Raw genomic sequence first — 23,628 nt, forward strand, 5'->3', positions numbered from 1 at the left:
CAAGCGTGGGTTTGGGGGGAGCCTGGAGTTCTGCTTCGGAGCCCTGACCTGCCACCCCATCTCCAAATGCAGAGAAGGGGGGCACTACCCACATGCAGTTGTGGAACCCGAGGGACCTCGGCCTGGTGGCCTGGTGAACTCAGGGACTCCCAGCCTCTTCCAGCCCCCCTCCTCCTGGCTGCCTCTCTCAGCAAGGCCTAGGCAAAATGGGGCATTGGTGGGGAGGGGGCTGTGGGCGAGGCCTGCTTCCTGATCCACAGCTGTGTCTGTGCCTGAGTGAGGAGGGTCTGAGTTCACTCTCCGAAATGAAGGCGACAATCTCCCCTCAGTTTGACAGGGAATTTGACGGCGGCAGAGTACGTGGGCCTGCTGATCCAGGCTGCCCCACCGCTGCTGCCTCTGCTGGGTGGGCAGGCTGCTCAGGAGCTGAAAAGAAGGCGGTGACCGAAGTGGGTAGCAGAGAAAGGGGCATCTGTTTACAGCCAGTACGTCTGGGGTCTCTCCCAAATAGTAGAGGCCCACAGGAGAGGGGCTGTAGGGGCATCTTTCTTCTAAGAAGACTGAGGTTGGGACAGATGGGCTCTGTTCCCTGGCGAAGACGCAGAGGAGGAGCGGGTGTGAAACCTTCTCCTTCCTCATGTCTCCTTTGCTCCTTGACGAGTCCGTGGCTCAGCTCCCAGCTGCCCGGGCGGCTGCCTGGGCCGAGATAGGGTTCTATATCCCAGAGGCCTGGTGTACCCACCTCAGCAGGTCGCCCGGGAGAGGCAGGAGAGAAGGCCTCTTCCTCCTTTGTGTCCAGACAGAAGTGGCCGCCGCGCCCGGAGCGGGTCCCGCGGCAAAGGCCCGGCCAGCCAGCGGGCTGCACAATGCCACGGCTGCTCGGCCAGCCCGCGCCCTACCCCGTCCTGCCTTCCTGTCACCGCCCTTCCTCCGGCTCGCTCTCTGCACGCCTTCCTTTCCCTGCTCTCCCCCTCTTTTCATCCTGCCTCCCCTCTTTTCTGTAATTCTCCCCTCTTTCTTTCTTTTATCCTAATCCATTTTCTTTTTTCCTTCCCTCCTTCCTTCCTCCCTTCCTCTCTATGGGCCTGGCGCCGGGCTTCAATCTTGTTGTCTCAGGCTGTCTCGGGCTCTGTCCTCTGATGTCCCCTTGGTCGCAGTCTGGCCCCAGGCCCTCTGACGGCTACACAGCTCTGCTCAGCATTGCCAGCAGTCACCCCAGAGCCAGGCAGGGTCCCCAGCCGCCTGGGCTGGGGGAGGTGCTGATGGCGCTGGGGATCTGGAGGAAGCCTCGGCAGGGGAACGGGAATCTCCTGTCTTTTCCTTGAACTAGTGAGGGAGAATTTTTGATTGACAGCTAACCCGACTCCATCAAGGCCAAAGAGGTATGCTGTTTCTTGGTGTAATTTGGATTTCCCAGACCAGTCCAGGCCGGGGCAGGAGAGCATAATCAGAGCCGAGGGTAAAGTGGCTGAGGTCCTGGGTCATCTCTCCCCAGCCGGGTATTTTTCACGTCACGCGCCCCCCATGCGTCGAAATCCCAGCCCTGCTAGACCGAAAAGGACATAACCGGGGTGGTGGGGGGGGTAAGTAGGGACTGGGGAGGGGGCCTGGCAGGCTGGGGTCAGTGCTTCGAGCTGCAGATCTATCCTTCCCCCTCAACTTCCCCCCACCCCAAACACACATATTACACTCTCTGGGACACCTCTCTCTAGCCCTTCTCCTCCCCAGAGGAGACAGGTCGACAGAGATGTGCGGTGGGGGGGGGGGAAGCAGCCTCTGCCCCCCACCCCTGGCATTTGGTCCCTTCCTGGGGACAAGAGGGGAAAGAAGGGCAGGCGTCTCAGATCTGGGAAAACTCATCCTTCCCTGCTGCCTCAGAGCCTGTGTCTTAGCCTCAGCTCCTGCCTATTTCCCCTAGCGCAAACTGGACTCTTCCCTGCTGACCCTGAAATTGTACCCCTCCTTCAAACTCACTCTGCCCTGCCTAGGGTACATCTGTCTCTGGGGACATCACCTGCTCTTCTCCCCCGCCCCCAGCCAACTTCCCTGCCCCCTCTCTTGCACCCACACTGAGAATTTCCTGCTTGCCTAAAGCCCACTTTTGCTAAACCACCATGGGACAGTGTGATGGAAAGCAGAGGGCTGGGCAATGAACCCCAGATTCAAGGAGGAGGGTAGCGACCAACTTATTGGGGGGAGGAATCCAAGTTGTGTGATCTTCCCTACAATCACACTACCCCTCCAGAATTCCTGTGTCTGACTCCAAAGAAATTGCTTTCTCCCATTCCTCTGTAGCTTTTTTCCCGTTCCAAAAACAGCCTACAATTTTATTTAATGAAAGACACATTTATGAACAATCAAATGATCCTCATAAAATTTTTATTGAAGGACGTAAAAACAAGCTACTTGCCCACGACCGAGGTCGCTCTCTCGCCTTGCCCGCTCTCACCCTGGCTCTCTGCAGACAGAGCCCTGGAGTGACTTCTTTTTTGGGGGCGGGGGAGGGCAGGATGTCTCAGAGGTGGAGTTGGGGGCAAAGGAGGGCGAGCAGGAAGACGGGATGGGGATACCCCACTGAAGTTGTGTAGGTCTCTCCTCCACTTCTTCAGGCTGGCAAAGAAAGATAAATAGATACAGACAATAAATTTAAAATAAAGGCGTTTGCGTATCTGTGCCAAAGCCAAGCGAGGACTTCTGGTGACAAAGGTGTACGAGGTCCCGAGGTCCTACCCCTCCCACCCGCGGACCACCTTCCCCAAGCTTCCTCTGCCCCAAATTTGGGGGGCTGAGTTGGCCAGTGGCAGAAGGACGCTCCCCTTCCCCTCCTTCCCTCCCTCCACCCCAGCTTCCCCAGTCCCCTCCCACTCTCCCTCCCTCGCTGCTGCTGCTCCTGAAAGAAATACATACATACACACTGTTTAAAAACGTATTTTTAAAAGCCACGTTCGGAACTGACAATCGCTGATCTCGGCTTGCGCAGAGACTGCGGGAGCGTCGGGGCCGACAGAGACGGATTACGTCAAGAAATAGTTCCTCCACCTACCTCGGCCGGCCTCTCCGCCCCTGCGGGGCTCCCGCACCCAGCTCGGCCCCGGGGGTCCGGAAACCCTGGCTTCGGGGAGTGGCACTTGCACCCCATCAAGAAATCTTCCCGGGGGTGGGGGCGGAGGCCATCTGCTTAGGGGTGGACACGAGCCAGGGGCTTCTCTGCTGACATGCGAGTTGTCCTGAGGGAGTGGCCGGGTCCTTGGGTCCAGAGTTGCGAACCCCCAGGAAAACGCAGGTGGCGGGGATCAGCAGAGAGAAGAGGGTGGGAGAAGGTTAAAAAAAAAAAAAAGCCAGGAAAAAAAGCCCCTGCGCATTGATCCGCGCCGTATTTTTGGGTAAATACGATCACGTGGGGGCCGGGGAGCCAATGAGCTGCGGGGAAAAGGCTGGAAAAATAATTACCTGCCTTGATTGTTCTGTGAGCAGATAAAAAGTACATATACAGTTCATACAATAATCTTATGTATGTAAAACCCTGTTACGATGTCGGCGACGGGGCCCATCAGTAACTATTACGTGGACTCGCTCATCTCTCACGACAATGAAGACCTCCTAGCGTCCAGGTTTCCGGCCACGGGGGCTCACCCCGCCGCCGCCAGACCCAGCGGTTTGGTGCCGGACTGTAGCGATTTTCCGTCCTGTAGCTTCGCGCCCAAGCCGGCCGTGTTCAGCACGTCGTGGGCGCCCGTGCCCTCGCAGTCGTCCGTGGTCTACCACCCGTACGGCCCCCAGCCCCACCTCGGCGCCGACACGCGCTACATGCGGACTTGGCTCGAGCCGCTGTCCGGCGCCGTCTCCTTCCCCAGCTTCCCGGCCGGGGGTCGTCACTACGCCCTCAAGCCGGACGCCTACCCCGGGCGCCGCGCCGACTGCGGCCCGGGCGACGGCCGCAGCTACCCGGACTACATGTACGGCTCGCCCGGGGAACTGCGCGACCGCGCCCCGCAGACCCTGCCCTCGCCCGAGGCGGACGCCCTCGCCGGCAGCAAGCACAAAGAGGAGAAGGCCGACCTGGACCCCAGTAAGTTGGGAGCAATTTTCCTTTACAACCCGCGCGGGAGGGGAGGGGAGGCCGGGCGGGGGGAGCCGGATTACAGCCCCTCCGAGCGGCGCAGGGAGCGCGGGAGAGGGGCGAAGGCGAGGGGGCGAGGACTCAATAAAAGCGAATTACCTTGGGGAGCTTTCAGGGGCAGGAAGGTCTGAGAAGGGCGCCCAGGGAGCCAGGTTGGGAGAAGGCTGAAGGGGGCTCCTCTCCCAGGAGCTGGCTTTGATGAGACCCCCGCCCACACACCCCCGGCCCAGGCTTTTTGGCTCAGTCGCAACTTTCGAAGAAATGCAGACAGGGCCAGGGGATGGGGTGGGGCAAGGTTCATTTTATGGTTTGGAGTGGGATGGGGGAGAGATGGGGAGGACACTGGGGGCAGAGAGGAAATAACCCCAAGGAGAAAAGCCACCCCTTACCTCCCAGGCAGTGTAGGGGTCCTCACTCCACTAGAGATGCATAAAACAGAGGGTCCATGGGCTTCTCCCCCAGGAAGCCTGGGTGAGGGGTCTGGGGGCTTTCCCAGCCTAGGAACTTGGAGAGATCAGGACTTCCAGAGTTGGGGGAGAGAAGTGGGGTCCCAGTCTCCTTAAACTTGAGAGCCCTCTTCTGAGTGTGCAGGAGAGAGGGGTGGGAATGGGGGTCAGGGAGGAGGAGTGGGGAGCGGGAAGCGGTATCTCCCCCGATTAGAGAATTGTACACACACACAACACACACACACACACACACACACACACACACACACACACACACACACACACACACACACGCCAATCAGGGAAACAGGAGCCTTCTGAGTATTGCAAAGAAAGGCAGGGGTAGGTGAGGTGAGGTGGGGTGGGGGGACAGGTGAGAGCTGCAGGTCCAGAGAAAGAGGAAAGAAGGGGAAACAGCAGGGGAAGGGGTGCAGCCCCTGGGTGTGAGGAAGTGTCTGGGGGAGTCCCAGGAGGGGGTTGCAGGAAATCCTTTCCTGCAGCCCCATAAGGGGCCAGGGCCTAATTATACCCCTCTGAAGGCTTCCCTCCTTGCCCTCAGCTACTCCCATAAACCTGAAATTGGAGGCTTGGCTCCTGCAGAGCCTGTCCTGGGGCTGGCAGGAGGAGGGGGCACTGGAAGCCAAACAGGGAAGCTAAGATATAGGGGAGCCTGTCCCTAAGGCCAGCAGCTCCCTGGGGAGAGGAGAAAGGCTTTTCCCATCCCAGCATCACTCTGAGAATTCGCCTCAGCAGGGTTGAATTCTGAGAGAGCGGAGATGGGGCGCTGGAGAGGGTAGTGAGGGGCTTGGGGACTCTCAGGGTCAGGAAGCAGAACTGCTGAAATTTCAGGACTTGGTCGTGGGCTGGGAGGATGGGAGGGGGCAGAGGAGGAGGGAAGTGGGGAGGAGAGAGACCTCGCTATAAAAATAAAAAACAAGAGAGAGAAGCGTTTATGGGCCTATGAAACGGTTGTGAATTTGGACTTTTTATGGGGATATTCTCGAATTACTGCTCTTGAAGCTGAGGACCAGACTGTAGAGGCTTTGATAGCTTCGATTTCCTATCGTTTTAGGTGCTGGAAACCGAGGAGGGGGAAGATGAGGAGGGGGGAGAACGCAAAAGGAGTAAGGGGGGAAATTCCTCAAGCAAAACGTGCCCAAATTCAGGTTCAATTATTGGGTTTGGGGAGCCTGGCTGAGGCTGGGGGGGTGGTGCCAGGTGCCTGGACTGGAAAGGGGCTCCACTGACCCCTGCCTGTGTTTGGCCCTCCAGGCAACCCCGTGGCCAACTGGATTCACGCCCGCTCCACAAGGAAGAAGCGCTGCCCCTACACCAAGTATCAGACGCTGGAACTGGAGAAGGAGTTTCTCTTCAATATGTATTTAACCAGGGACCGTCGGTACGAGGTGGCCCGGGTTCTCAACCTCACCGAGCGGCAGGTCAAAATCTGGTTTCAGAACCGGAGGATGAAGATGAAAAAGATGAATAAAGAAAAAACCGACAAGGAGCAATCCTAAACCCTGCCGCAGCCTGCTGCCTCGGCACAGCCAAGGGAAAAACAAAAAACCCACAAAAATACCCCGACGCAGGCGGGAGACAGCACGAAAAAGAAAAGGAATGAGCAAGATAGAGAAAAGCCAATCGGCTTAAAAAGGAAAAAAAGGGAAAGGGAGAAGGAAAACTCTTGCGCGATTTGGGAGGGTTCAGTGTTGAGAAATTGGTGTTTTAGTTAGTTCTACCCAGCAAGGAGGAGGAGGCCGGGAGAGAAACCGCGTTCTCTTCTCCCAGCGCAACTGAAATAAATGACACACACAAATGTGATTTTTTTCCTCCTTTCTTCAGAGAAGCCAGTACTTGAATCGCTATATTTCTATTTTTTTTTCTCCTGTGTTGTATTTGGTCCAGGCCATCCTTCCCCAGGCCTGGGGTGCTCTGAGTGCAGATTTTGTACAAAAAAAAAAAAAAAAAAACACACACACATATACACAAGAACGCTTCCCAGCCCAGGAGCTGAGGGGCGAGGGCCGGGGACCATGCCGCAGGCTGGGTCCGGCGGCTCAGGCCAGCGCCTCTGGCGTGTACATAGCAGTGTCAACTCATCCCCAGAGTCCGTCCTGTAACGTGCTTCTGTTTGTTGTGGTAGAACAGCTCTGTGTTAATATATCGAAGTCACTTAAAAAACCAGAAACCCAACCGTATCCAGTTCTCGTTATTTCTCCTCCCTGTGGCTCTCAGGCTTCTGGCGTGGAGGAAGCAAGTGCTTAGATCCTTTCGGGGAGGCGGGAGCCAGGCAAGGGGCTCCCTCTGCTTCGGAAGGGCAAGTCCCCAGCCGCTTCTCCAGGCAGGGTGCAATGGGGCTGAGGGCTCCCAGGGTGCAGTGGAGGCTGCCGAGGCCCGGGTCCAGTTGTGCCTGCCCAGGCTGGCTGCCTGTGAGTCTCCTGGTAGCTCGATGGAGTCCCTGGGGGTGGGGGCACAGCATGAATGGTTTTCCCTGGCTGTAATTAATTGTAATAATTTATGAGTACATGAGATCGGAGAGAAGAGATAGGTAAAGATGAAAGTTGGGTGCTGGGTGAGGGCCCGGGCTGGATTCTTGCCCGGCTGCATCGGTGCTTCGAGGGATGGCTTGTGGGGGGGGGGGGGGAGCAGTGCTAGGGAGGGTGTGTGGTGAATGGTGAGGAGGAAGAAGGCCCAGCAGGCCTCAGGGAGCCGGACAGGCACTGGGCATTGAGAGTGAAAGAAGGAAGATGCAGAGAGAGAGTAGGGAGGGAAGAAAAGGAGGAAGGAAGGAAAGAAGGAAGAGAGGCAAGGGAGGGAGGAAAGAGAAAGAAAAAGAGGGAAAGAAAGAAAAGGAAGGAAGAGAGACAGGGAGGAAGGAGAAAGATGGCAAAACCAGAATCAGAATTAGATTTAGTTTCTACTTCTCAATGTATTCTCAGCTCCTCTCTCTCTCCACCTCCTGGTTCTCTCTTTTCTAATCAGTCTCTCTCTCTGGTGCTTAGTTTGAATGTTGATCTGGGGGTGACGGGGTTATGCTGAGCGGCTGCAGCATTTCTGGGAGATGGCGCAGCTAGGGCCCAAGGAAGCTGGTCAGGGATTAGCCAGGAGTGGGGTGTTCTGTGGTGGCTGTGGGACCCAAGGGGCAAGGATGTGGGGATGTGTGTGTAACAGCCCAATGGGGCTGGTTGGCTGCGTAGCACCCCAGAGCGCCTTCCCCAGAACCGGCAGTTTTCATCTGCTAATCAGAAGCAGACTCAAGCTGCCGGGTATGACTCGGCCCGGCGCCCCCATTCTCGGAAATCCCCCAATCTGGAAACTATTAAACTCAGACTGCTTGAAATATAGCCCTTTAATATCTCGGGCTGCCCATTCTGGCGAGGGTGCAGAGTGTTGCTCTGAATACTTGGGGAATACCACCGTAGAAGAAAATAATTGGGGACCCCAGTCCCTGTGCAGCTCCCTCCATGGCATCACCTTACAGGACTGGTGAGGCACTTGTAGGGACCAGCCCCTTCCCCATTATTTGAATCTCCTACCCCCTCCTTCTACTAAATACTCCAATTTCGGGGGCTGGAGGAAGGTGGGAAGAGGTGAACATTTTGTTCTGATAATATTTCCTCTCGTTTTCCCCGCTTAAGAAGAGACCTCCCCAATTCCAGAAGCGATTGTTTTCTCGGTCCTTTTGGAAGGTGCTTTGCCTGTAGTTTTCTCTCTTTTCTCGCTTCCTCGCTCCTCCCCTGGGCCATTTTACTGTTCTGGGACCCTGGCCGCAGTTCCGCACCGGGCGGAGGACAAGGCACCCGTCTCCCTCGGTCCTGACCGCCGGGACTCAGGCTTCTCTCCGGCCCGAGCTCGGCGGCGTTTCCGGGCCTCCACCCGGCCCCTGCTCCAAGGCCCTGTCGCCTCCCCTCGTCCGTCCGCCAGCGCGGCCTGCTTCCTGCGGCCCGCCTGGGCCGGCCTTGCTCCGGGCAGGAAGGAGGGCCCTGAGCAGAGCGTGGGATCCAGAGCAGGCCCACCCGGTCCAGCCCACTGTTCAGTACCAGCTCAGCCTCCAGCCTGCAGGTCAGGATTGGATTCTAGTTTTATTTATTGTCATTTGTGAACTCAAACCACAACAACACAACACACATCTGGCGAAAGAAACGAAAGCTGGGGAGGAAAGAGGGGCTTGCAAAGGCCCCCCTGCCCTAATCTTCTCCTCCCACCTCTCCTCTGCTCCTTTGTCAGAATCACAAAACCCTAAATGTTGTTCCACTTGGGAAGGCAGAGGATAGGTACATTTCCGCGGCCCCGAAATGCCTCTTTTATGGCGCTGTTTGTCTCCCTGCGCTGGATTCTGAATGGGGCCGAACAAAACAGCAGCGCGGAGCTGGCTAGACGTCTGGGCTTAATTGTTTTACGGTTTAAATAAGGTGGACACTCTTTCCTTTGAAATCGGATTATAGGAATGTTTTGTCTATGGTCCACGGAGAACAGGACCTCACTGGCTGGGAGGGAGAGGTGGAGAGAGCGCGCGCGTGAGAGAGAGGGATGGGCTACAAACCAGGGGGCAAAGAGCCAGGAGAAGTCAGAATCCCACCCCAAAGTCCTGCAGGCGGCAGCGGAATAGGCGGTGCGGAGCCAGCGGCAGGGTAAGAGGAGCGAGGAGTTTAGGGTGCGCGCCGCGGGCGGGCGGTCGCGGGAGCTTCGGGGCGTGCATCTGCGTGCGTGGAGGTGTTCCGAGGCCAGAAATGCGCCTGAACGCGAGGGAAATCGCGGCAGTTCCTTTGCACAGTGTCTCTTAATGCGGGAAGGGAGGGTGACAGAAAGAAAATAGTGTGAAACCTTTGACAAGGTTTATTTCGAGAATTTAGAAAACAAAAGAGCAGCGGTCCGGAGGGAAATCCCTTCCGGGGACCCCTCTCACGCGCACCCATTTGGCAACTCCTTCCTCCCACCTCCCACCTTTGGGTCAAGCCTGGGGACCTGCTTGCTCTAAGCTGTTGGCTTTTTCCCGGCCGGACTGCATTGGAGTAAGTGGACGCGAGGTGGCGCTGTTGCTCAATGTTAGAGGCGGCGGCGGTGCCCCCGGCCGGCCTGGCCGCACTGACGTTTGAGGCCCGGCCCCGAGGAGCAGCGACGAGAAGGCCCGGCGCCCCGGCCCAGCCCGGCCTCTCTGGCTCTGAGCAAATCAATCCTCTCACCTGTGAGGTGTAAATAAATCGAGAGTGGCGGCGGGAGGTGGGCCCTCGCTCTGGCAGCAGACTCGGGAATCTCAGGAGGGCGGGCGCCGAAAATAATCGCTTTGCGGAGGAGATAAGCACGAAGCAGGCAGCGCGTAATTAACACGAAAAGGCAGAATGACCCGGACAAACGAACATAAATCCGTGGTACCTAGGAGGGCGGTGCAGGCCTCGGGGCGAGGGACAGAGACGCCCCAGCAAGGATGGCTGCTTGCGGTTCCTTTATTTCCAGGCTCCCGGAGCGAAATCAACCAGATACGTGTAAAAGAAAAAAAAAATCAAATGAACGAAAGAAAGAAAAGGCGAGGGACGCCCCCCGCTCCATCCCGAAAGGGGAAACCAAGTCCAACCAGGGATTTCGGGACTGGTGGGCTCTCGGAGCAGACGGTGCTGGCAGCACACTCGGGACAGTCGCATTCCAGGACACAAAGGCCCGGAAGACTAGCTCTGTGGCAGGGTTTTCGCTGGACCATAAAGTGTCGAGATATCCTCCCAGCCCCTAAAAGATAAGGCGCAGGCCCCAGAGCGGATCCGGCCTGCCCAGCCTCCTCTTTCCAGGAGGGGAGGAGAAAGTATTTATGACAGTCCCCAGTGACCTAGAAGCTGGGAGCCCAGAGTCTGTCTCGTTCAGCTCAGTAGCCACAGAACAGGCTCAGAAAAGGCAGGGCCAGAACCAAGGCTGCGGCATGCTCTGGTAGTGGAGGAGACCTCTGTCATGCCCTCTACTGCCCTGGATCCTGGGGAGGCCTGCAGGCCTGGCACAGCCCTCCTGCTGCTCCAAGGCCAGAGTTCTGGGTGTCACAGAGTTTGGGCGGTCCCTAGTTTCTTCCAAATTCAGGGGATCCTGGAAGCGTCTCTTGCTGGGCCACCAGTGACTGTCCTTTGGGAATTTGACTGAGAGTGGCCATTTCCTCAGCAATTATTTAGATACAAAAGGGGGAAGCTCATTCTCTCTACACCATCCTCCCCTGCACTTTCATTTCTTCCTCCATCCCCAGAGCTGGGCTCTGGATGGGGAAGAAAAAGATCTCGTTTTCTAACCGCCTCCTACCTCATCCAGCCCTGAAACCCCAGGATGTGGAAGGAAAATAGGTAGCAATTTTTTTTCATGATGCAAAGGGCTACAGATGCATGTGTGTTGATCAGGTCTTATTTTCATATGTGCCCGGATGTGCGTGTGTGTGCACAGTGTCTGTGAGGTGACAGGGGTGCTTCCCGGCATGCATGATAGCTGAGTGAGCATGCATTTGATGTTTTTCAGAATGGAAGGTAGCACATACAGTACGTGTGGATCCCGAGTATGGCCCCGCGTTGCCCTGTGTATGACAACCTCACACACTGTGTTGGGGGGAGGACCGGAAAAATCATTCTCATTGCTCTTCTTCATTCACCTGCACACAGCGCACATATCCACAGCTCTCAGACTTTCTCCCTTTTCTCTCTGTCTGGGTGAAGTCCACATAATTGTACATGCTTATGGCCAGGAAAGGGTGCTGATGGAATAAGGTTCCTTTATCCATTAGAATTAACTTGAATTTACCCAGTCTTGGGGATGGGGGAAGCCCCCCAGAGAAAGTGTGGGTAAATATTTAAAGAGTGTCTGTTGACAGTTCCCATCCACATCCTGGCCTGGGCAGCCTGCCTGGGGAAGTGTAGGGGTGTGTGTGTGGTGAAGCCAGGGGGCACCTCCTAGCTGAACTGGCATTTCCTATGGGGTTAGGGTATGTGGGGACAGCTAAGAGGCCTGCTCTAGCCTCCTTCAACCCAGATACAAGGGGTCTCCTAAGAAGAAACCTCCTGGATCAGCCCAGCCAGAAGCCAGGGACCCACCAGCTGCCCTCTCCTTCTCTGTCCCCACCAGCAGCTTTGCTCTCCAGCAAGCTCGTGGCTATTGCCTGGGCTTCCTGCCTCAGGCAGGAGCTGGTGTCTGAAGGGTCAGTGCAGCCCTGACTGGGTATATGGAGTGCCCCCTGCCTCTGGCCCTCTCCACTACCCACAGCATGCAGGCAGGCAAGAGAAAAGGATCTAGGGAAGACAGGGCAGCTTCTCACCCTGGGGAGGGGCAAGAGTCATGGAGGGTTCTGATGCCTGAAGTGTTTGGGGATATGATGTGCTTGTTCTTCCTCAGAGTCCCCAGACTTAAGGACACCCCTGGGGAGCCCATCTTTGGGGGTTAGGGGAGCAATTTTCTTGTTGGCATTCAACCCCTCGGGGGGGGGGGTCTCATACCTGTTGAGGTAACCTGAGTTGACCTGCTGGCTCAGGTATCTCTCTCTCTGTCTCTCTCTGAGAGGAAGGAAAAGAGAAGGGGGGAGAGGCACCTTCAAATCTGAATGCGCACCTTGGAAAAGCTGGCCCTAGTCATTAGCTAGAGCTGGCTCACCACCCCCCCGACATACCACACCCCCATCCCTCCCCCTTCCTCCCCTGCCCTTCTTCCAGGTCCCCCCCTAGCCCTGAACCCCTCTACCACCCGCCCGCCATCCCTCCCTTTCTTCTCTCTCTCTCTCTCTCCCTCTCCCTCTCCCTCTCCCTCTCTCCCTCTCTCTCTCTCTCTCTCTCTCTCTCTCTCTCTCTCTCTCTCCCTCTCTCCCTCTCTCCCTCTCTCCCTCTCTCCCTCTCTCCCTCTCTCCCTCTCGCCTGTCTTCATGTCGTGGATTGATGAACGCGAATCGCGTGTAAGCGCCGCCACCGCCGGGAGTCTGAGGAATTGAGGAATTCGCCCGGGCTGTTAAAGGAAAGAGCTAAGTGCGAGAGCGCGAGCTCTACCTACCGACAGTGAAGAGAGCCGCCGCCGCTGCTGCCGCTGCCGCTGCCGCCGCCGCCGCCGCCGCCGCCCGCGCCCAGCCGGGGAGCTGCGCCGCCCCGCCGGCACCCAGGCGCCCCCCACCTGCCCAGCCCGGCCCGCCGCCCCGGGGAGCCGGCCGGCCTAGGGATCGCCCCCGGGGGGAGGGCAGTTTCGGGGTCCCGGGCGGGGGAGTCGGGAGCCAGAGGGGAGAGGGCGGCGGGTTTTCATGTGCCCAGCATGAGCTCCTACTTCGTCAACCCCCTGTTCTCCAAGTACAAAGGCGGCGAGTCCCTGGAGCCGGCCTATTACGACTGCCGCTTCCCGCAGAGCGTGGGCCGGAGCCATGCGCTGGTGTACGGGCCCGGCGGCTCGGCGCCCGGCTTCCAGCACGCCTCGCACCACGTCCAAGACTTCTTCCACCACGGCACCTCGGGCATCTCCAACTCGGGCTACCAGCAGAACCCGTGCTCGCTGAGCTGCCACGGAGACGCCTCCAAATTCTATGGCTACGAGGCGCTCCCCAGACAGTCCCTTTATGGGGCTCAGCAAGAGGCGAGCGTGGTGCAATATCCCGACTGTAAATCCTCCGCCAACACTAACAGTAGCGAAGGACAAGGCCACTTAAATCAAAACTCGTCTCCCAGCCTCATGTTTCCATGGATGAGACCCCACGGTGAGAAGCCTTTTCTCTTTCCCCCTTGGTCTCCCGCGCTCCGGGGTCTCCCCCCGCCCTTGCCTCCTTTTTGTCTGCCCTCGCTTTACCTCCTGGCTTGGGGCTCTCTCGGGCCCCACCCCCGGGCGTGAGTGGGTTTCTGGAGGTTGGGAGGTTCAGCTGGGGGTGGGGCACGGAGTTCGCCTGGGGGATTGGGGTGAAGGTGGGGGAAAAGGTGGTGTCTGGGTGCAGAGGGTTAAAAAAAACGTTTTCTCCACTTCTGTCAGTCTGTCTGTCTGTCTCTCTCTCCCCTCCACCCCTCTTTCTCTCCTTCTCGTCATCTTTAGTCAAAGTTGGGGAGGTGGCTGGGAAGGGGACGGGGACCCTGAGGTTATCAGCCTTTGGAGCAAGCCAGTTTCTCCATAAGGCAGACAGCTTCAGTCCAGGACAGTGGCCAGGCTGTCTTGGGGTGAAGGGAGACCCCTGCTTCCCTCCCCTAGCTGGGTCAGAGGGTGGCGGGACCCCAAGGACAGGTGCTCTGCCTGTCTGGGGCACCCACCACCTTCTCTCAGAGAGCTAGCCTTAGGGCCACTACCCCAACTTTGCTTTACTTCCCTCAGTTGGAGAGAAGAGAGAGAGAGTCAAGGAGAAGAAAAAAGAGTCCCAGAAAGGATGGAGGCCATGCAGATTAGAGAGCTCTGTGGTCTGGGGGACCCTCGCCAAGCTGTCCCCAGTCAAAGGCTTGCGGGGTCTCCCTGAGACCCTCAGGGCAGCTCAGGTCATGAGCCCCTCCAAGGGTGGCCCCTCAGCGCCCAGTTTCGAAGTAAAAGGGGACGCGAGAAGGCGACAAGTTCCAGTGGGGATGGCCCGTGATTTATTTGCTGGTCTCCAGTTAGCAGTCAGGCCAAGCAGTGATACATTCCAGGAGATCAATTATTTTTCTTCTGGAAAAACATTAGGCAGAGAGATCCGAGGAAGGGCAGTGAACAGAGCCCCACTTCTTCACCCCCAGCCCTTACGCCTTCCTTTTGGAAACAGACTCTGTCCCCAGCCTTGCTCACCCAATGCCCCTCTGCACTTGTGAACAAAGCTGCAAGGGCCAGTTTTCTGGGACTGCAGGCCTGGGGAGACTCTACAGTGCCCCCCTGGCCTCTGCCAGCCCCTCCTTTCCAGACAGACCCCAGTCCCTGCCCCCCCCACCTCCCAAGGTGGAGCCAAGCCAAAACAAACCCCCAAACTTTCCTGCCCTTGCCTGATTTCCACTCTTGCCTTTTCTGCAGGAGGGAGGGGAACTGGGCAGACCACAGGGGGGACTTCAGGGGAGGAAGAGTGACAGGGGAAAGCCAGGCCCCCACCCAAACATAACCAGACTGGGCTTCTGTTCTGTCCAGCTCCGGGGCGGCGCAGCGGAAGGCAAACTTACAGCCGGTATCAGACCTTGGAACTAGAAAAGGAGTTTCTCTTTAATCCTTATTTGACACGAAAGCGCCGGATTGAAGTCTCTCACGCCCTGGGACTGACTGAGAGACAAGTGAAGATCTGGTTCCAGAACCGAAGGATGAAGTGGAAAAAGGAGAACAACAAGGATAAACTGCCGGGAGCCCGAGACGAGGAGAAGGTGGAGGAAGAAGGAAATGAGGAAGAGGAGAAAGAAGAGGAGGAAAAGGAAGAAAACAAGGACTGAGCAAAAAAGAGAGGACCCCCCCCTTTAGCAACTCCCTTGAAGTTTCGTTTTATGGTAGCGGATAAATGGAGAAGTTTACGACTGTCATTTGCTTTTATAGAGAATAGAATGACACTCAAAACCCCAACTACCTGTCAGATACTTGCAGCTCGGGTTTTATTACCTTTGGACTTCCCTGGATCTTTAATTGTTTGGGGACTGGAGGGGGGACACCGAGACACAGCGAAAAGTTCCGAGTCTCTGTCTCAGTCATTGCCCCAACACACACACTTGTCCGTCCCCCCACCCTTCTTAGTCCTGCCTGGATTTTAAGGTCTGAGACCTGGCGTCTTTGCCCCTTCTCCCGGCCCCGTCTTGCCACCCTGCCACCTCCCTGCTTCTCTGGTATTTATTTTAGAGGGGAACCCCCTCAAACTGCAGAAGAAGACTCGTGGCGGCTTTGTTTTCAAGCTAGGATTAGTGTATTAGATTGACTTTTTTTTTTTTCCCAAAGGACAGAAAATTGAAGGAAGGAAGGAAAAGAAAGGGAAGATGTTCAAAGACATTTTTTAAATGATAGCGAGGAATGTCCCCTCTCCCTCCCTGGGGCTCCCCGCTTAGAAAGACTCCCTTGACTTTCTCTAGGAACCTGATGGAAACCTGAAGCAGATGGGGGTCTCCCCCTCCCCCCTCCCTTTCCACGGGGTTGATAGGAGCCTGCAGTCACCCGCTAAGATCCTACCTAGCCATCCCATGGTCACTCGGGCCCATGCCTCCCTCCCCTTTCCTGTCTAATTTCTGTTGTTGGGCCCAGCTTCCTCTGAGCTGCATTAGTGAGCACTCAGAAATCACCATAATCATGAAAATAATAATACTGATAATACTGATAATAATAATGAATCTTTAACATACTACCTAAAGGGAACCTGCAATAATCTTGAAAAAAATAAAAAAGAGAAATTTAAAAACATCCTAATATGGGAGAAAAAAAGAGAAAAAATTTAAAATAAAAAAAAAGAAAGAAACCTCCAACGTATTTTATCACTACCTATAGGAAGAAATCCCGCTTTGAGAGTATTTGTAATGCGGTTTTGCTGTCGTTTGTTGCTGCTTCTTTCAATAAGAAAAACCCAACAACTGAGACTGCCTAGCCCGCCGGTCCTGTGAGCTTTTATTGTGCTTCTAACCCCAGTAGAGTAGAACTAAATTGCACTGAATGTATAGTTAACTCTGTCTTGAATTCTCTGTTTATGCAATGTGCTCGAAAGGAAAAAAACGTTAAAAATATATCTATAATAATAATTTTTTGTCATTTGTCTTTATGTCCAGCTATGAATGTAGATTTTGTGTCCCAGCAGCCCTGTTTCTGGTCCAAGTACTTTGTATTGTATACGTGAGTCATAATTAAAAAAAAGAGGAGAAAAATAGTTGAAGCTGCAATGACTGACTTGTTTTTTCCCCAGCACACCCCCCCATCCTCTACCCCCCTCCCCTCCTTTTGCTTCTTTTTCAACACTCTGGTAAAGGTTTCCTCCACTGATTTGACTTGGGGTTGGGGGCACTCACGTGGAGAGGAGCAGGCTGGACTGGGAGGGCAGGTGAAAGGGGGGAGGTGAAGAAGAGGGGGAGGGGGAGGGGGAGGAAGATGCTCTTGGGAGAACCTTGGCTCCAAACAAAGTGGGTTTCTGGATGCCAGGATCCCAATGGGAAAAGGGCATCTTCTCCCCACTTATCCCTCTTCTTCCTCCTCGTCCTGGGCTGGGCCCAGACCCAAACTCTGCCCCTGTGCCCCTCCGGCAACTAGGCCTTTTTCTTCCAGGGGCTGGGGCTCAGGATGAGGATGAGGCAATGGTGTGCTTTCTCATCTCCACATGCCCCTCATGGCCAACCCTTGGTACTCAGCACCCAGCACTAGACCATGAACAGGGTGGGAAGGATGTGAGGCTCAAGGCAGTCTGGGGGGCTTGGCTGGAAGAAGCCTGAGTGTTGGGGGGCTAGGAAGCTTACGCCCAGGGGAGAGGAGGGAAGGAGAAGGTGAGTGGACTGGCATGCCAACAGCATGGGCCCACAGTCTGAACTGCGAATGTGGCCAGCACAGAGCCGTCGCTGTCACCTAGCCCGCTTGCACTTACTGCAGCCTCTGTTCTGGCTGTTTCAAGCCCGCTCCTGGCTTCACCTTGGCAGTGGGGCAGCCCGCCCTGCCCTTATAATGTGGCTCAGTTGGCCTGGGTTGGGGGCTGCTGCCGAGTGTACAGTCCCCCACCCCAGCCACAGCGGGGGAAGGACAGTCTTCGTTGGACTCCTCATTCCCCAAAATAAAGGGTCGAAGGCTAAGGGACTCAGGGGGGCAAGGTGGCTCTCTCTCCTCCCTGGAGGGTCCTAGACAGAGAAATCTGTTTATGCCAGTAAGATCCTGGTCAAATAATACCAAATTCCAGAGATACAAGTCATCTGATTCAGTCATGAGACGGGGAGAGGGGAGGGGAAGGGATCTTCTGGTCTTAAAAACCAGACCCCCAAAGACTGAAATATTTTTGAGGCCAGATCCCTCTCTCTGTCTCTCTCTGTCTCTGTTCCCTAGTCAATGATTTTCCCAGACTTAGGCCCAGGTCGACTCTAGTTTTGTGTAATTTCACCCGCATCTGGGTGCCTGGCTCCCACTCAAAGTGGTTCTGAACACAGGATTGGATCAGGCGTCATTAACGGGGGACTCCTGCGGCCCCAGCGAGGCTGCCGATTGGAAGCGCAGGCTGCAGGCAGCCGGGAACAGCTTTGAGCAGCTCTGGGGGAAATGTTTCGGAACCTGGGGTCCCTGCTGCCAGCCGCGGGGCATCCAGGTAACCCCGTCTGCTGCGGGAAACACCGGCAACCCGCCGGGGAGGCCTGAAAAGAGAGCATTTCGCTCCGACCTCAGGCCTTCCCACAGGCGTCCACACTCCGAGGGCCGGCGAGGGCCGTTTCATTTTTAAATGTGGACTTCTGATTGCTATTAATACAAATCGCTGGCCCGGTAGCCGAGTGGGTTGACCCTACACTAAGTGGCTTCGAAGAACCTCGCCGAATTTTCGCCACACCCAATGTCCCATTCAACCCCGGCCGTGCAGTGCTGGTGGCCCCAAGCCCGGCGTCGGAGGGCTGGGTGCGTCTGGCACCCGGCATCGCTTGACATGCGAAGCATCGGGTGGGCCAGACCGAGAGCTCCAGCCGCCCCCTCTTGCAGCACCCGACTCCCCACCCCTGGTGCCCACCGCCTCTGTTTTCTCGTTTGGAGAGAAAAGGAGGCAAAACCCATTTTATGGGGGAACTTAATTGCGAGCGGGTTGCACTCTCTTTAGAAACGCGTCCTCCCAAATGCTCCCGCCGTCCCATTACCGGAATGAGGACCATTCGGCTGCAGCAGATAGGACATTCTCCCATTCTTTACTTGTTTATTAGCCAATCAAAGTGGCTTCCGAAAGCTATTTGTGATTTGTGAAAAATAGTATCTTTCAAACTGCTGAGTTGAAGCAGCTCGCTCATTTCGCCCTACATTTATTATTCTAAGCCCAACCGTAGAGAAGGGATAATGCAGCTATTAAGTTGGGGGGCAAATTCGTTTCTCTGGCATTTTTGAAAATTCTCGGCATTTTTTCTCCCTCCCCACTTCACTGCAGAGGCCAAGGGAGTAGCGGGCCCGCAGGGGATCTGGGGGGTGAGGGAGGTAGTGAGTGCCCTGAAGGGTTCTTTGGGAGAGATGGGAGCATGGATTGCCCTCCCCAGCCTCAGCTTCCCTAAATGAGATGCCCCAGTGGCCGCGTGTTGGCTAGAGAGAGTCACCCCGCCCCAGTTAAAGCGAACTCAGGACAGGTTATGCCACAGACTAGAAGTAAAATTTCCGGTGAACTGCCCGCAGTGCTGCCCCATTCTCCCCTCGGCCCATTGTGAGAAGCTGGGCCAGCGCTTCCTTGTCGTAATTTTTAACTACCTGTTATAAAATTTATGGGTGGGTTTGTAAAAGGAACGAGGTCTCTGCATCCGGCGGAGGGAAATGCTTCTCTTACTGTGGAGGAAGTTTGGGGAGGGGATGAGGGACCCCCTGTTGGTTGGGGTGGGGGCACCCAGCCACGGAAGTTCCCATGCCAGCTTAATTTGGGACCAAGGGAAGAACTTTACGCCTTCAGATCTCCAGCTGGTGGGGAAAGTGGCTGGGCTGCGAATGGTTGGCAAATAGTCTCTGTGGGGGAATTTATTCTGGGCTCTCCCACGCTGGATTCATCGCCAAAATCAGGGGTCTGGAGTCTCGGGTGCTCGGTGTTTAGCATGGAAGGTGGAATTTAGAGAAGAATTGGTTCTTTTTTCAGAACCTCCAAGGTGTGTCCCAGCTGCCCAGACACCAGAATTTTTCTGAAAAAGGCAGGTGGGTGTGGGCCACCTGATAAGACAGAAAAGGCTTCACATGACCATGCACCCAAAGGAAAAAGAAGTGGGAGCCAAGATCGTGGGCCTTTATTTTATTTTTAATTCTAGAAAGATTAGGAGGAAGCTGCCGTCTGAACCTAGGAACTGAGGAGACCTGACACTAGGGATGGTCTTGGGGAAAAAATGTCATTCGTTTTCTCTGAGAAAGGAACCTGGGGATGACGGGCGCTTTGGGGGTTCTAGAGGCTGCCCCCGCTTCCCATCCCTCCTGCTGCCTCCGCAGGACTGCCCAGGACCGGTCTCAACCCTCTCTGCTCTTCAGACCGTGGCCAGGTCAGGCTTGGTTATGAGGCCTCCAGCCGCCTGCCCCTCCCGTTCCCAGCTGGGGTGGAGTGGGGGGGGGGCTTCCCGGACGCCCCATTGGGAAGGATGTTGTTCTCTTCCTAGAAAAAACAGGGGTGGGGAGGGAGCAGGGGTAGGGAGTGAATCCCTTCTCAGTCCCTTCACGCCGCCGCCGGCACTGCCCCAATGCCACAAACCTTTGCAAAGCTTTGGTTCTGCCAGAGCCAGCCTTAATACCCCATTTATTAAGGAAAATATGTAAAATTCGGTATGGCAAAGGGAGGCAGCCGACTCAGCGGCCAGAATCCTTCCTTCTCTCCTGTCAAGTTCCCCCGTTGCCCTTTCCGCGCTAGCCAGGAGCAGCCCGGCCCGTGGGGAGTGGACGGTGGGTGGGGGTGGGGTGGGGGTCTGGGGATGCTCCCTCTGAGAGAGAATTGGGTAAACATGGCGACCGTGGCGCCCATTTGCACACGCTACACAAATGCATCGCATTCCCGGTTGTTTGCAGAAAATTTACAGCTGAGTAATAAAAGTTTACGATCGACTCACAAGTTGGATTGGCCACAAGAAGTCATGTGGATTCCATCCATGAACGTGAACTTTTTATTGTGGTTTGTCCGTTCGGAGCGCTCCGCAGAACAGTCCTCCCTGTAAGAGCCTAACCATTGCCAGGGAAACCTGCGCTGGGCGCTCCCTTCATTACCAGTATTTTTTTTAAATTAATCTGATTAATAATTATTTTCTCCCCTCATTTAATTTCTTTCCTCCCAGATGGAGTTGCTGGAAGCTGGAAGCACCTGGGGAGGGGGGTGGGGGGAGAGGCAGGAGTAGAGGACACCCCTCTCTCCCTTCCCGACCCTCTAGCCCCCCAAGGGGCAGGAGGAATGCGGGAGCAGTTGAGATAGGGAGCTGCAGCTGCCTCCGCCCCTCCCCTCTCCCAGGCTCTCACTCCTGCCTCCTTCTCGCAACTCTGCTTCAAATTTATTTGGCTTTTTGATTATTGGGACTACTCTTTTTTATTTTTAAATTTATATAAAGTATATATATGTATGTGGAGCTGAAGCAGTCTCGGCAGCGGCACAGAATGAGGGAAGACGAGAAAGAGAGAGAGTGGGAGAGAGAGGCAGAGAGAGAGAGAGGGAGAGGGAGAGTGACAGCAGCGCCCGGTAAGTGTTTCCTTATTGGTTCAAATATGTAACTAATGGTCCGTAACTGGGTGGCGGTTTCAAGATAAGGACAGCAGCGGCTTGTCTTGGTTAGAGAGGAGAGGGGGCTGGCGAGAGGGTTAGAGGGTGGGCGCGTGGGCAATTATGGGGGGGGAAGAGGAGGGAGGGGAAGAAATTGGGTTAAATTGGAATATGGTAGTGGGGGAAGTGTATTGTCCTTATGTCACTGTACGCTGAAATTGGGGGTCGGGGGGGGCACAGGACTGCACCGGTGGGGCTCAAGGCCTGGGTCTAGTGCGCGGACCATGTCCCTACGTTTTATAGATCTGCGGCCTCTTGGCTAATGGGACTGGGACAGAGGGGGCCCGGAGCTCAAACTTCAGGGCAGGAGAGAGAACCTGTAGGCTGTAACCATTGCTCCCTGAGCAGAGTCTGCCCCCCCCAACCCCCAAACAAACTTTCCAGCGCCCCCTCCCTGCTCCGCAGCCTCCTCCCTGTCTCCGGGAGAGCGCGACAGCTAGAGCTCACACATGCGCAGTGCGGGCCCAGGGCCGGGCAGATGAGCAGGAAGAGAGCGCAGCTAGGCGGGCGGCTGGGCCTGTTAATTGGCAATTAGGGGGGAGGCTGGTGGCTGGTGCGCGTCGGCGGAGGGGAGAGCGTCTGCCCACCCCTGCTCCCACCCCCACTCGAACGGATGGAAAGATGGGAGGTGCTCTGCACTGCGGGTGGACGGGTGGGGGTGGGGCTGGGGGACTCGGTACTCGGTACTCAAAAGCCATCTTGTGCTTGGAGAAAGGGGGCCAATCTGCCGTCTCTCCCCGCGGCCCGGAGTCCCCCACCCCCAGCTGCCGCCACCCCACCCAGGATATCCACTGGGCTGCTTCATCCGCGTCGCCTGGCTGCTCTGGGCTGGAATCTGCCCTGTCTGGGGCGTAGGTGGGAACTGGGGAGGCCCAAGGATGGGTGGGCACAGGACCAGGCCTCGCTGGCGGGGCCTCCTGGGTGAGCGGAGACAGTGCGGACTCAAGGCACGGCTGGCTCATGGGATAGGGACGTCAGAATTGGGCGGCCTGGAGGGTCCCGGGCGCTCGGGAGCTTCTTAATAATTGGTGCTAATGGCGTGTTGTATAGTCCTAACCCAACACACATGGTTTCATAACACAGTGGCTTAATTTCTTCCAAATGTACGTAGCCCTGAATGTGTTGCAGCTTGATACATGACCCCGCCCTGCTCCCTGGCCTGGGTCCGAGGCGGCACCTATATGTGTGAGCTTCTGTTTATAAAGGGCGGTGATGCACACACAATCGCTTACACACCCAGGCAGACACACCCCAGAGCTGGGGGAGGGGGGGTGCATATTCCTGGAGAGATCCGAGAGTCTGGGGGCCAGAGTCCCCTCCAGTCCGAGCCAAGAGCACCCACCCCCATCCTCTTCCAACCGCGCAACTGGGCTTCTCCGCCAAGCCCGAGTGGGGGAGGGGTTCACTCCTCGATTTCCTGTTTAAACCCCGACCGGTCGCCTGGTGGGGGGGGAGGGGGTGGATAACCTGTTTTTATCAAATTCTTAAAAATATAATTCGACTGCATTCAAATCAAACCCCTTGGGCCCGAGTTGACGGTGAATCTTCCCTCCCCTACCCCCACAATCCCCTTCCCTCCCTCTCCTGCCCCCCCAAAATTCCCCTTTCGCAGCAGACATAAAGGCCTAGGAGGTATTCTCCCGGGGGAAGAAATGGCATTTTCTCTCCCCCTTCCACCCCCCACCCCCAGTAGGACTTGTGTGTGTCGGCAGAGGCGTCTGCCGAGGGGCTAATTTCGCGTTCCTTGTTTACGATCGAGAAAAGCGCTTTGGCTCTTCCCAAATGGGCCCAGCCCGCCGCCTGCTCCGGCGGCCGCGCGCTCTCCCGCCGCTCGGCGCGGCCCAGGGGCTGACGCCCCGGAGAGCCAGGCTGCGGCCGCCGAGGCCCCGAGTCCGTGCGACCTGCAAAGGGCAAGGGGAGTACAGTGGGCCAGTGGAGGGGCCCCGGAAGCCTGAAAATGGGAGCCTTTCTCCTGGCGTACTGTGGGAACCGCCGATCGGTGAGGCCTCTATTTCTCTTTCGCTGTATTTTGTCTGCCCCCACCCCTGCAGATGGCCGCACTGATTTGCTGGGGGACGAGGGGGGGGGGAGGGGGGAGTACAGACAAGTCTCCTTTGTTCACCCCTGAGGACAACAGTTTCTGGAGAAGGCCTCTCAGGCCAGTAGGGGTTCACCTGGAATACTAGAGGGCCCCCCTTCCTTTGGAGGGGTGGGCCTGGGCAAGGCTGGGGTATTCCCCTCGGCCTACAGGGATCTAACCGAACGTGGCTGGTGAGACTTCAGCGTGCTAGGGTTCGTGGTTGTCGGGTTAACAGCACCGTCCTGAAATGTCCTTATATAATATTTTTATCAGTTGATTTTCTGTCCCTTCCTGGCTAGGGTCCTGCAGGCCCTCACTCCCTTCACCCCTAGACTCCTCCTCAGGACACAGAGAGATGCAGAGACAGCATAGCAACAGTGACTGGCCCTGGTTTTCTGTGTTCTAGTCTGGCCAGGGAAAAAACCCAGCCCCAGATGCCAGCCCCTTCCTTCCCTCCTTACTTTCGATTTTCTTTCCCTTCTCTCTTTCCCTCGATGGTGCTCAAACTGAAACACAAGAGGGGCCACCCTTGGCAGCCCTCAGCCTCCTTGCAGGCCAGATTCCCTGTAGACAAGGTCCTTAGAGAGGGAGAGCACTGCTGTGATTGTCTAATAATAGCCCGGGCAGCTGAGAATAGCATCAGGCTCAAGGACTCTGCACACCCAGAACT

At 56.2% G+C, this 23,628-nt stretch overlaps 2 protein-coding genes across 2 annotated transcripts; both read left to right on the forward strand.

Moving 5' to 3' along the window:
* Positions 1-3,531: 3,531 nt before the first annotated feature.
* Positions 3,532-6,320, forward strand: HOXC9 (homeobox C9; the record flags this gene model as incomplete). Its single annotated transcript, XM_082849239.1, has 2 exons — positions 3,532-4,069; positions 5,839-6,320. The coding sequence occupies 2 exons, from the start codon at positions 3,532-3,534 to the stop codon at positions 6,081-6,083; spliced, it is 783 nt and encodes a 260-aa protein (XP_082705365.1). The 3' UTR covers positions 6,084-6,320.
* Positions 6,321-12,813: 6,493 nt separating this feature from the next.
* Positions 12,814-14,912, forward strand: HOXC8 (homeobox C8; the record flags this gene model as incomplete). The annotated part of the gene is made up of 2 exons (XM_082850964.1): positions 12,814-13,249; positions 14,620-14,912. The coding sequence occupies 2 exons, from the start codon at positions 12,814-12,816 to the stop codon at positions 14,910-14,912; spliced, it is 729 nt and encodes a 242-aa protein (XP_082707090.1).
* Between the last annotated feature and the right edge of the window lie 8,716 nt (positions 14,913-23,628).

This window comes from Leucopleurus acutus, assembly GCF_964270905.1.
Source record: "Leucopleurus acutus genome assembly, chromosome: 11".
In the NCBI taxonomy this organism is placed as follows: Eukaryota; Metazoa; Chordata; class Mammalia; order Artiodactyla; family Delphinidae; genus Leucopleurus; species Leucopleurus acutus.